This window comes from Anomaloglossus baeobatrachus, chromosome 2 (assembly GCF_048569485.1).
Source record: "Anomaloglossus baeobatrachus isolate aAnoBae1 chromosome 2, aAnoBae1.hap1, whole genome shotgun sequence".
NCBI lineage: Eukaryota > Metazoa > Chordata > Amphibia > Anura > Aromobatidae > Anomaloglossus > Anomaloglossus baeobatrachus.
This window is the reverse complement of record NC_134354.1, coordinates 661,958,976-661,972,240: the sequence shown is the minus strand read 5'-3', so window position 1 is coordinate 661,972,240 and position 13,265 is coordinate 661,958,976. Positions and strand designations below refer to the sequence as shown.

At 41.6% G+C, this 13,265-nt stretch overlaps 1 protein-coding gene across 1 annotated transcript in view; it reads right to left on the bottom strand.

The window, feature by feature from the left end:
- Positions 1-663: 663 nt before the first annotated feature.
- The window catches only part of GLI1 (GLI family zinc finger 1), a 224,651-nt gene continuing 212,049 nt past the window's right edge, over positions 664-13,265 (bottom strand). The window contains exons 10-12 of the mRNA XM_075337073.1: positions 12,116-12,376; positions 10,403-10,685; positions 664-5,610 (exon numbers count right to left, since the gene is read on the bottom strand). Of these exons, the coding sequence (XP_075193188.1) occupies positions 3,173-5,610; positions 10,403-10,685; positions 12,116-12,376 (2,982 nt within the window). The 3' untranslated portion in view covers positions 664-3,172. The remainder of the gene's footprint in view (positions 5,611-10,402; positions 10,686-12,115; positions 12,377-13,265) is intronic.

Below are 13,265 nucleotides of genomic sequence, written 5' to 3'. Positions count from 1 at the left end.
ATGGGCGGGTCCATCCACGATTACCAGGAAATGCTCACTACACCATGGCCCTGGATCTAGCAGGTGTGTGTGAATGAACCTACACAGTACAGAGGTGACACCCCAAATACCCTTGTGTACCCCAGCATCACAACTCTTCAACTGTTTAACCTGATTCCATGGGCATCAGAAATCTGCTCCAAAAGATTCCTGGACTCAAGAGAAGGAAAGCATCTGCACCAATGACCAAAATCTTTGTCATTTGGATCTGAGGTCGGACGAAGTAGAGTCCAAACAGAATCCAGACCCTGACTTGTCCGATCATACTACATCGGATGGGCTGGGGAGTAAGTAAAAAGTATACAGACAGGACAGCATGAGATCACAATCTTTCTTTGAGGTAAAAAAAATTTTAAAAACAGGCAGAGAAATGTTTTACCTCACAAAAAGAATTGGCTGTGATCATTTACATAGTGGGGACACCATATTATCTCAGCACAGGAACATTTTTTTAAACATATACAATAATGGAATTTATTCGTATTATTCCAAAATCTATTGATTAAAATTAACTTTGTTCGTGGGAAACCCCCTTTTAAATGTAAATGTAAAACTCATAAAGTTTTTAAATAATAGGACAAATTGACAAAAAAGACATTTTATTTGTCTTATGAAAAAGGCTAGTAAAATGAATTTACAAGTACAAAAATACACACTGTACAAAAACAGACAAGGGATTTACAGCCTCCCTAAAACTGTTAAAAATATATTTTTGTTTTATTTTTTACATAAGAAATTCTTTAAAAAAAACTTCGACTGTGAAACTAGAAAGTTCTAGTGTCCTCAAAAGTCACTTCCTTTGTCTAAATTATATTTATAAAATTAATTTTTTTCCAAATACAGTACAATAAAATATACAGTAACATAGAGAAAAGTTGTGATTTTAAGGAAATATGTTCTTTGGTTTTAAATTAATATATTTCTTTTTATTTCAAATGCAAAAATTGATCTGAAATATAAAATATTTGGGTACAAAAAAAAAGTTTTATTTCCCTTCACTTCAATTTTTCACTTCATCATTCAAGGACACTCACAAACCCAAAAACCGTTGTACATCACAGTATACTATCCTTCAAAATCAGGTATATCAACAAGTTAATTTTCTGTAATTAAGGATAAAAATTGTGTAAATGAAATCCTTAATTTGCCTTAAATATTGTAAATTAATTTAGTGTCTTCTTATGAAAACCTACTTGTATACCTGTTGAATTCTATGGAGTAGATTATATCCTTTAAGAGTGGTTCTCTAGACATAACTTTACTTGTTGCCAAATTTAAAGAGGTAAAATTGTAGGATTACTGTATTTCTCCCTTGAAAAAGAATCTAATATATATTTTGGTGACCATGAATATAAAGGAGAAGGAACAATATAACAAAAGTCAAGACATGAGGAAAAAGGAAGCGGAATCCAGCAAGCGGATAGAAGCTACCTTAAAAATTACCTTTGATTCCATCAGTATAAAAACACTAGAGACAGTAACCTGGCAGTGCAAAAAAAAAAACAGTCAAACACTACGCGTTTCAGCACTCATGCCTTCATCATAAGGCATAAGTGCCAAAACGTGTAGATTTTGACTGCTACTGTCTTGTGTGTTTTTATACTGATAGAAAGTTATTTTTTAAGGAAACTTCTACCCGCTTGCTGGATTCCACTTCCTATTTCCTTTGTGTGGTGAGACACTTCTAATGGTAAGCTGACTATTTTCTACAAATTTCAAAAGTCAAGAAAGTCATTAATTGTGGTGATTTACATTACTGTGGGCGCCATTAGTCGTTCGCTACTGGACAACCTTTGTCAATGTCTTGTAAAATTAAAAAGGATACTTTTTTCCCAGTCCAATGCAATGCCTGATGGGTTGCAGTCTTCACACTTCTGTCAAACAGATATAGGGTTCAGAGCAGTGGTCCAATAAGTAAATTGTTTTCCTTATTTCACTAAGCACATTACGGATATTGAAATGGGATTGTTCAGTAGGGGACAACCCTTTTAACGACATGATTCTTTGCTGCTTACCCATCCTTTTCATTGAATTAAGGATAAAAGATAAAACAGTCAAGATACTTGTTCTGATGTTGGCTTACTCTGGCCTACTTTTAAAGACAGAAGACTAGATATAGGTTTACAACGCCTAGAGAAATTGAGTTCCGTTGTGGTTGATTCTCCAAAGACTTCAGCTACCTACGCTGTCTCTATGGCATTCCTGGTTTAGTTTTTTAGTAGATAATTAAAAAAAACCTTAAGATAGAAATATCCCTTGAAAGGCTTTTTTTTAATATCAGAAGGCACTTAGAATTTATGATAGTGGTCAATGGTAACAAAATTGTCATATTGGAACTCGCGTGTCAAGAACATCTGTAACCCACAAATAAAAAAGGGGGTCAACTTGTAAGCTTAAGTATTCTTGTGAATACTTAAAAGAAATAATATATGTTAGAGGTTTTTTTTTTACAATGTATCAGCGGTGTAGTGTGAATCTCCTGTGGCATGATGTAAGAGCAATACTAGGGCATCCCAATATTTATGGAACATTATCCTTTACTGAAGCAGCAGGGGACTTCAGGTACCAAGACCACATGTGAAACTGCAACTTCTTTAACCCCTAATGTTGTACTGTTGGCTTTCATAACAATAATAATATTTCTGCTCTAAAATTTCTCCACTTTATGCTTTTTAGTTGGGATATTTAGAAAGACAATTAATATTCTGAAGTCCCATTACATTTGATCTACCAGGATGTACAATTGATAACATAACAACCAGGGAGCCACACGGAATAAGGTCTTATTAAAACAGAAATGTTTCTGCTAAACTAATCAGGAGAGTTACGATTTATGTTTAGTATATAGGTAATTAAGCCTATCCTATATTATACAGTCATAATACAAAAATAGTTGTAGGATATGTGCAAATTTGTCACACTTAAACAGCCATGACAAAAAAATACTTATAGAAAATTTTACTGAAAATATGAACTTGGCTGTGTCAGAAAATGAAAGAGTTGCATTTTTTTAAGCACACAATATAATAAATTCCCAGCATTTTACAGGATTATGGGCAAGCGCCGCCCCATATGTGATCAGCTTGATCAGGGCAGTTGTCATATAGGTCCATTTACTAAAGCATTAAGGCACTCAGGAAATAGTGTTCAGGAACTTATTTTCTCCTGCTAAGGAGGACAGCATAGAGTTCAGATCTGACACCGCCATATTTGGAACCATGGCTGCTGAATTACGTGGTGTGTTCAAATGGGAGGAAGACTGAGATGATCCCGGGAGACCAGGTTGAGTTAAATTATGTGACATCAGAGATGTGTGATCAGCGTCATCTATGATGGCTGTAAAATCAATCTGAGTGTTTTCCAAATCCAAACTGTCTAATGGATTAGATGCTGGACATGAGTTACTGTATGGGATGGTGTCCGGCTTCACGAAACCCAGATTAGAATTGTACGGTCCATGTTGATGTCCATCACAGCTGCTTTGGGTGTGATTTAATGCTGAGGCAAGCTTTTGGTTTCCTGTTTTTCCCTGATGCATTTCAACTTGACCTGAGTAATACATCATGCCAGTGGTGTCATTGGAGTCTGATTGACAGTGAATAGGCGGCAGGGAAGGCATTCTCCTAGGGCTGGATTCAGCTGAATGATAAGATGGACTAAGCTGAGTAGGACTGCCCATGTAAGTTGACTGGCTAGTAATACTGTGCTGTCGACTTAAAGTTTTTGGAACACAAGGAGGATGTGGCAACATGTCTACACTGTAGCTCTGATTCCCTGGACTCCTCATGGTTTTAGAGTGGTTTTGCTGGTGATCATGTGGGTTTGGACTCAATAAGATGTTTTGAGGTTGTTTATTCTGATAATTCATGTATTTGGGACTCATATAAGCTGTACCATGAGGTGTATTCCTGTGCTGGTTTTGTCCAGTGTCACCATCCTCCCCAGCGCTGTTTATAATAGTCATATTTTTGGGCTGCTGCTCCCACATTAATGCTTGTTGCGATTGAACATAATTTCTGACCATCATTTCCTTGACTTGCATCATCGGTGTCTGTGACCTTCGTCCTTGAGGGCTTAGCATATTTGGGTTAAGGCCAATGTTGTAGCACATATTTTGTTGATTTTCCTGTTGTCCTTGGTAATCACAATTGGAATTCCCTGGGGATAAGGCTGCAGTATTTGACTGATTGAAAGCATGTGGCTGCATCGTATGCTGCTTCATGTTCTGACAGGACATCATTGAGGGCATGGACTGATGAAATTGTTGTTCTGGTTTGATATGAACCTGACCCAAGTGGTTATACCTTTCATTGTTTACATATATAGCCTGCTGTTGGCAAGAATTACTGTTTGCAATGGAAACTTGTTTGGTTGTCTCTGAAACAGGATTTGCGTATTGGTTATGACATTGATTCCCAGGTGTCATATTTGGTGGTACCACCGGGTGGTTTGAACTTTGGCCATCAGACATGTCCATGGTTGCAGAACTTACTTCATGCCACTGAACAGGTAAACTAGAACTGCTAGCTTGCCTTGTATTCTGGAAAGGTTGGTTGTGAGCTGTCATTTGACAGTGGTTGAAATCCGAGTGACTCAATACATTGCCCTGGCAGGAATGGTTATTTGTATTCATGTGCATACTACCTAATGTTCTCTGAGAGCTTGAGTATGCATTTTGATTTTGCATGTCTAACGAATGATGTTGGTGGTTAAAATTCATGTGGTTATTGGTAGTCATTTGAGATCCTTGGCCTTGATAGTTCATATAGTTCTGCATTTCATTACCAACCATCATACTATGTTCCTTATTTTGAGATGTTAGATCTGTGCCTGCTGTCTCCATGAACACATTCTCACTGATGCTGGGTGGACGGGGTGAAAAAATATGTCTTTGTAAGTTCACTTCAGATCCTCCATATGGTTGTTGATGTCCCAGAGTCTGTCTCCCCATCATCGATGCATTCATATTTGACATACTCTTAAAGCGTTGTACTTTAGGTATTACTTGTGGCTCTCCACTAGGTCTTGCAGGATCACTAGCTCTTCTTATTCCTGCCCCTGGTGCTTGAGAAGGATGAATTATTCCTGTACCATAACTGTGGTATTCATTGTTGCTATGTCTTCTTGGGATATTACTAGATAATACTGAAGAGATAGATGAACCACGGTAGTCACCAATAGCGAATGCCATACGATTATTAGCACTTATTCTCTCCATGTTGGGAAGAGGAGTAGGTGGAGGTCCACCGGTAGCTGCCGCATACTTTGCCTTCAGTCTATATTGCTGGGCTGGGGTAAGGCCTGGAAGACCATTGCTATTGGAATGTCTTGAAGTATTGACTGCAGTTTGGTCATATGTATCCACCATGTTCCCTACATCCCCTGGTCTCTGATTGGTAAGATATGGTGACACCACTGATGATCTACGGCTCACTGTATAGGCCGAACTAACTGTACTTGTAGTGCTGTTACGTCTGTCATTCAGTTGGCTTAAGTGTTCACTAGACGTCAACTCCATGATGTTACTATTGTGTGGCAGACCACAAATGCTAGGCAATTCTCCCTGCGAAACTGAGAAATAAAAAAAACAAAAAAACAATTACTATATATAAAGCTGTACATATATATAGAGGTTGTCAGAGTGGATTTTTACATTTTTAAATTTAAATCAATTACAATTACATCAATTGATTTTCACTTGTCACATTTGTAGATTCTATTAATTTTATGTAAGAGATGATGCTCTCAAATATGAAGTTTTGCTCAATTATTTTTGGAATATATAACACCCGCTGTAAATACATAGAATATGACAACAGTTAAGATAGAATGCTTACTATTATTAAAGAATTGCATTCATTATTGGAGAAACACTATATAGTAATAGGAGGAATTAAGATTTCAAGGATCTACAACTCCCATTCACAGACTAAAGTCAATTTTATATAGCTGAAGCCAAAAACTTTAGAGGCGAAGATGGAGTAGGATTGTCACAAACCTTTGCTTTAATAGATGTGGAGAATATATTGTCTTTGTGTTTATATTATGTGTTTCCTGTTCTGACAGTTAGATATATGTTGCAATAATTTGAGTTGGAAATATAGAGTGCTTGGCATAAATGAGTACACCCCAACAGATCTGTCAAAAAAACTTTAGTTTCCTGTCAGAATCAACATTTTCTATAAGATACCACAATATAAACTACTCCATAAATGTGGGCTACTGATTGCAAACGAAATTTGTAATTGTGTACATCCAAAAAGTAATTTCCTAACAAATTCATTGAAGATAATGTTTCAAAAATGAGTACACCTCAATGAAAGTCTTAAGAGCAAAGCTAAAGTTTACACAAGAAAATTCTAATTAACAAGAATTCAACCACAGCTAAGTGAAATTATTCATTAAACAGGTGCCACCAGACAGTTATCAAAGACAGTTAATAAAACGGCATTACTTAACAAGAAAACCCATTCCCATCTCATGCGGGCAGCAATGGCACCGCATGGAAGAGAAATGTCACAAGCCTGGGAAAAAAATAATTTCTTTACACGAGAAAGGTGAAGGCTACAAGATCAGCAAAGTTTTACTTATCAATAAGAATACTGCAGCAAAAGTGATACGAAAATTTAACAAAGATGTAAACAAGCCGACTACAAAAGTTAACACCTAAACTGAAGCATCTTCTGAAGAGAATGGTTTAAGAAAATCAACATGCAAGTTCACTGAAGTTAAAGAAGTTGAAAATAATTATATTTCCCATGACACAATGACATGCAAGGGTGTCAGCAACGAACGAAGCCTCTCCTAAATACCACTGACAAAACAGCACATATACAAGGGCTTTTTGATAGGGCCCATGCTGAAAAATATAACGCCTACTGGGACCCTATACCCCAGAGTTATGAGCCCAAGATAAGAGTTTTTGGAACTGATGGCTTCAAAATTGTATGGTTTTGCAAAGTTGAGGAGTGCAAAGAAAAATGCATGGTGTCTATAGTGAAACATGGTGGCGACAGTGTCCTTATGTGGGGCTGCATGTGCATTGCTGATATTGGGGAGCTATATTTCATTTATGGTAGTATGAATTCACAGTTTTAATTTTCTATGTTGAAAGAGAAGATGCTGCCATCACTCCGTGTACTTGGTAGATGTGCACTCTTCCAACATGACAATGATCCAAAGCACATGTAACATGGTGGTCGAGTTCCTACCCCTGAAGACAGCAATAAGATGTAGTAGAGTTGAGAATGTTACTATGTAGAGCTGTAGCAGTGTTGATGGTGTGATGTACCGTATTTTTTGGACTATAAGACGCACCGGACCATAAGACCGGACCATAAGACGCACCCTGGTTTTAGAGGAGGAAAATAGTAAAATAAAATTTTAAGCAAAAAATGTGGTCATGACACACTGTTATGGGGTGAGGATCTGCTGCTGACACTGTTATGTCCCCAAATTCTTTACTAAGGTACCCTATCCTGGTAATGATCCTCCTGCCTTGTATATGGTCCCCACCCTTATATATATGTTCCTCATCCCGGTATAGCCTCCATCCTGATAAATAACCCCATCCTGTTAAATACCCCCATCCTGCTATATACCCCGAACCTGCTATATACCCCCAACCTGCTATATAGCCCCATCCTGCTATATACCCCCATCCTGATATAAACCCCTATCCTGCTATATACCCCCATCCTGCTCATAATATACCCCCATCCTGCTTTATACCCCCATCCTGCTCATAATATGCCCTCATCCTGCTATATACCCCATCCTTCTAAATGGCCTGTATCCTATGGTATGGCATGTATCCTATGGCACAGAAAAAAATAAACGTTTATACTATGCTCACCTTTCCTCACTCCCTGCAGCATCCATCATCTTCCTCTCTGTGTCAGCAGCAGTGCCGCTGACCTGTGTGGAGCCGTTCCCCTGCAGCATTGCAATGTCCTCCTGTCTGCCAGCTCGCTGATGTGTGTGGAGAGCGGTGCGCACAGCACAGCGATGACATCATCGCTGTGCTCACCGCTCTCTACACAGATCAGCTGGCCGGCAGACTCAGGAGGACATTGCGATGTGGCAGGTAACGGTGACGGGTGAGTATACTTATTCACTGCGCCCTGTGCTGATGATGATGTGCGGGGAGCAGTGAATACAGCCGCACATGATCACTCCAGGCTGTAGTTGCTAGGGGTGATCACACGGGCCGGCTGTTTACTATGCCTGCACCCCCCGCCCATCATCTCATCATCCCGCCCAACTGTCAACGCCGGCTTCAGCGCTATGATGATGGGCGGGAGGATGGGCGTGCATATGAAATGAGCGGGCGCACGTGGTCACAGTAGGAGCTGCTACAGCCTGCTTGTGCTGCCGATGACCTGCTCCACCACAGCACCCTCCTTCCCCGCAGCCATGCCCTACATTCAGACTATAAGACGCCCCTCCCCACCCACTTTCCTCCAACATTTGGGGGAAAAAAGTGCTTCTTATAGTCCAAAAAATACGGTATGTGTATTGGTATAAGGTGCAAGGTTATTTATAATGTAGGATGCTTAATAAGGTATATACTGTAAGTGTTATAAGTGCAGGTGAAAAGGTAAATCTGCCCGGCAACAGACAGTTCACAGTTGGGATTAGCCTATAGGGGAGGAGCTAGTGCTGAGGGAGAAGAGAGGTTTCTATGGGAACGTCAGTTAGGGCCCAGCCTGTGACAGAAACAGACCTCATGTCTGAGGAGCAGCAGAGCTGCATAGTATGGGTGACTTGTAACAAGAGAGGAGACCTTGAGCCATGAAAGCGAGACTGACCAAAGAAAATAGCCATCTATAATACAGAGTGACTGGAGTTTGGTCTGAATCTACTGAGGAAGTGAGTGACCGAGAGAGACTGATCCCTAAGGCAGATGCTCAGCAGTATGGCCCTTAATGGCTTATAGCTCAAGAAGGGAAGTGCCTAGGAGAAACAGTGCGCAAGTCAAATAGAGAGTCCTGGAAGGAATATCCAGAAGAGTCAGGAGGCGAATAGCCTGGTCCAGCCTTAGTTTCACAATCTCTACGGGAGAGGAATATGATGAGGAGTCGCAGTGATGACAGAGTGACTCTAGATGACTGTGATGTCAGGTTGAGCTGGGTGGTGGTGAATTGCTCAGGCCTATATGGAAGTGTAAGGGCATATGAGAATGAACACACTGCAGGAATATGTCCGGAGTTAAGGCCACTTTACACGCAATGACATCGCTAACGAGATGTCGTTGGGGTCACGAAATTGGTGACGCACATCCGGCCTCCTTAGCGACGTCGTTACGTGTGACACGTACGAGCTACCGCTAACGATCAATATTACTCACCATATCGTTGATCGTTGTCCGGTCGCTCTAATCCCGATTATCGTTGCTGTTGCAGGACGCAGGTTGTTTGTCGCTCCTGCGGCATCACACATTGCTATGTGTGACACCGCAGGAATGAGGAACAACACCATACCTGCGGCCGCCCGCAATGATGAAGGAAGGAGGTGGGCAAGATGTTCGGCCCACTCATCTCCGCCCCTCCGATTCTATTGGACGGCCGCTTAGTGACGCCGCTGTGACGCCAAATGAACCGCCCCCTTAGAAAGGAGGCGGTTCGCCAGCCACAGCGATGTCGCTAGGCAGGTAAGTATATGTGACGGGTGTAAGCGATGTTGTGCGCCACAGGCAGCAATTTGCCCGTGACGCACAACCGACGGGGGTGGGTGTTTTCACCAGCGACATCGCTAGCGATGTCGCTGCGTGTAAAGTGGCCTTTACTCTTTAATGCATATCAAACATCCGAGAAGCAATGTGCCCACTTTCGCATGGATAGAGTTATCATCAGCCATCTGTTCAGTAAAGCCTTTGTGGTTCTAACAGAGTGGTGGCATCCTTCACTGAGTGATGCAACAATTGGTCCTGGCAAGCCAACGCTAACAGCAACATGTGGCATGCACGGGCGTACCACCCATACTACACAAACTCACACACCCAGCCAGGGCCACATCTTTCATGTAGCGTGTAGTAGACAATTACCTCACCCCCGACTAGCACCCTGTGCCACACTACACTCACATCTAAGGACACTGTAGAATTTCTGAAGAACTGGGTGAAATTGATTCAGTGGCCAAGTATTTCTCCTAATCTAAACCCTATCAAACAGCTATGGGGAATTCTGAAGAGACAAGCTGTGGATTTGTAATTTGGAAATTGTTCTTTTAATCAGTGAGATATTAATTACAATCTTATTTTTCAAAGGATGTGTACTCATTTATGCTGAGCACTGTGACTCTTTATAACAGCATAAGTTCAGGATAATAGTCACATACAAAACACCATGTATTTGGAGTTTACCTGTGCTGTGGATTGCGGGTAGCTTTACAGACTTTCCAGCAGATGGTGCTTTTCGCATTTGATTCAGTTTGTCGATCCTGAGGTTCTCCAGTTTCCTTAAAGCAGAAGCTCCTGCAGTGCCAATAGATTCCACTGAAGGAATATCATCCAAGTTGGAAAGGTCCTCAAAACTACCTCCTGCGTTGGCATTCATTTCTACTCCGCTGTCGTTGTTGTTAGTGCTACCCAACGGTGACCTCTCACTGCTGCAGGAAGATTGTCCACTGGGGCTAGCCTGGGACTTCTGCAAAAAAAAATAAAACAAAAATAACCACAACAATAAAAAAAATTGTTTCATCTTTGCATATGTGTTAAGGCCGCTTTACACGCTACGATATATCTAACGATATGTCGTCAGGGTCACGTCGTTAGTGACGCACATCCGGCATCGTTAGAGATATCGTAGCGTGTGACAGCTACGAGCGACTGTGAACGAGCAAAAATACTCACCTTATCGTTGCTCGTTGACACGTCGCTCATTTTCAAAAAATCGAACGGCCTTCGTCCGGTTGTTCTTTGTTCCCGAGCCAGCACACATCGCTCCGTGTGACACCCCGGGAACGATGAACTGCAGCTTACCTGCGTCCCGCCGGCAATGCGGAAGGAGGGATGTGGCTGGCCGCTGTGTGACGCCAACGAAGTGGATGTTTGCCGCCCACAGCGAGGTCGTTTGGAAGGTAAGTGTGACGGGGGTTTACGACTTTGTGCGACACAGGCAACAAATTGCCCATAACGCACAAACGATGGGGGCGGGTGCCATCGCACATGCGAATGCACGATAAATCGTCCCGTGTAAAGAGGCCTTTAGAATACTTAAAAGAGTTGTCCAGGACTTTAAAGCAACCTGTCAGGTGCAATATGCACCCAGAACCACGAGCTAATCCCTGCCTAACTGTCCCTGTATTTAGTAGCATAGATAAATGGATCTTTAGAAAAAGTATTTCTAAAGATCTTTTATCTTATGTTCATGAGTGCGGGGACTAGTCCCAAGGATGTTATATCTCCTGACTAGCTGCCCTCTTAGCATGGCAGCACTGCTAACATGCTATTCAATTCAGCATCACCAGCAGTGTTTGCTATGACCGCGCTTCTGAATGCCAAGCACTTCCAGTCATGCATAGTAGCACCTCTCTGAAGCCAGGACGCGTACACCCGACTTCATACTGCGCATGACCAGAAGTGCCCGGCATTCAGAAGCACGGTCACAGCAAACACAGGTACGCGCGGCACCGCTGGTAATGCTGAATTGAATAGCATGTTAGTACGCTCGTGAGTGTGCTAACATGCTAAGAGAGCGGCTAGTCTGGGGAACTAATGCTCTTGGAACTAGTCCCCGCGCTCATTAGCATAAGATAAAAGATCTTTAGAAATACTTTTTCTAAAGATCCCTTTATCTATGCTGGTGTATACAGGGACGGTTAGGCAGGAATTAGCAATATGCATCCAGAACTGTTCGTGGTTCTGGGTGCATATTGCACCTGACAGGTTCCCTTTAAGATGATGACATATCCATTGGAAATGCAATGAAAAAAGTGGGGGTATAGCCAATGTCAACCCCACTACTCACCTTATTGAAGATGCTTCGGCCACAAACCCAGTTACTGTTTCCTAGACACAGCTACACTAAAATGTGGAATACAGAACCAGGTACAGAATAATTTAAAGAGCTCTTACCAAAGACATATCTGGAACGGTCAGTCTTCCCTCCTCTTTTCTGGCCTGAGACGAGCTTGATTCCAGGTCTGGATGAATATCACTCTTAATCCCTTGGGTCAGGCTACCTTCATGGGGGGCATGACTCCGAGGTTGACCATCTCCTCTGTGTTTCTTTGTGATGTGTGCCTCAGGACCATGGACTGTCTTCACATGCTTTCTGAGAGAACTGGGATCTGTGTATCTTTTTGTACATCCTGGGATCTTGCATACATAAGGTTTCTAAATATAATATAGTTACATAGTTACATAGGTTGAAAAAAGATCTAGGTCCATCTAGTTCACCTTTCCTCCACCAATTATATATTTTGTCACTACATCATTTATAACTAACAATTTTGTGTACTGAGGAAATCATCCAGGCATTTTTTAATATATAGATTATTGAAAGGGTTGACAAAAGGCTGTCTAAGCTCTAAATAATGGAAAAGTTAGCATTTTCACAATAGGATGTGTTTAAAAATAATGTTGCTCTTTAGAAATAAAGTGAAAATGGTTGGAAGGTGGGGGATGAGAAGAGAATATTCTCTATTGATGCTTATGTCCGTGACAATTCCACGCTTACGACATTACTTCTCCATGCTTATAAGTCATCTGATGTAGCACATACCATTGCTACTTAGATAAAAGGAAAAACAGGGATGAGTAAGATCATAAGTGTAATGCCCCTGTGGTAACCTGGTGTCACAAAAACAAGGTAACAGCTCGGGTCCAACATGACTGTGTCAGTCACTACACACACACTAGCACACCGGGACATTTACACTCGCTGTACCCGGCTGGGAGCCTCACCTAGCCAGATGACAGGGCTGGGGACTGTTAGATAGGCAGCGAACTGGGAGGAAGAGACCAGATCTGGGGGAGGAGAAAGTGACCTGGGGAGTGTGGCTAGTGGTCAGTCGGAGAAAGGAAGTGAAAGAGGAAGGTTGTGAGGAGAGGAGTAGTAAGAAAGGTGTCAAGACAGACCAGAGACTCTTGAGACACAGAGAGAAAGTGGAAGGAACCAGAAAGGAAAGTGAGGAGTAAGAAAGTGGGCAGAGTGGTAGTAAAGACACTGCAAAGACTTGAGTAGAAAGAACAGCCACTCAGAGGAGGAAAGTAGCTGCAGAGC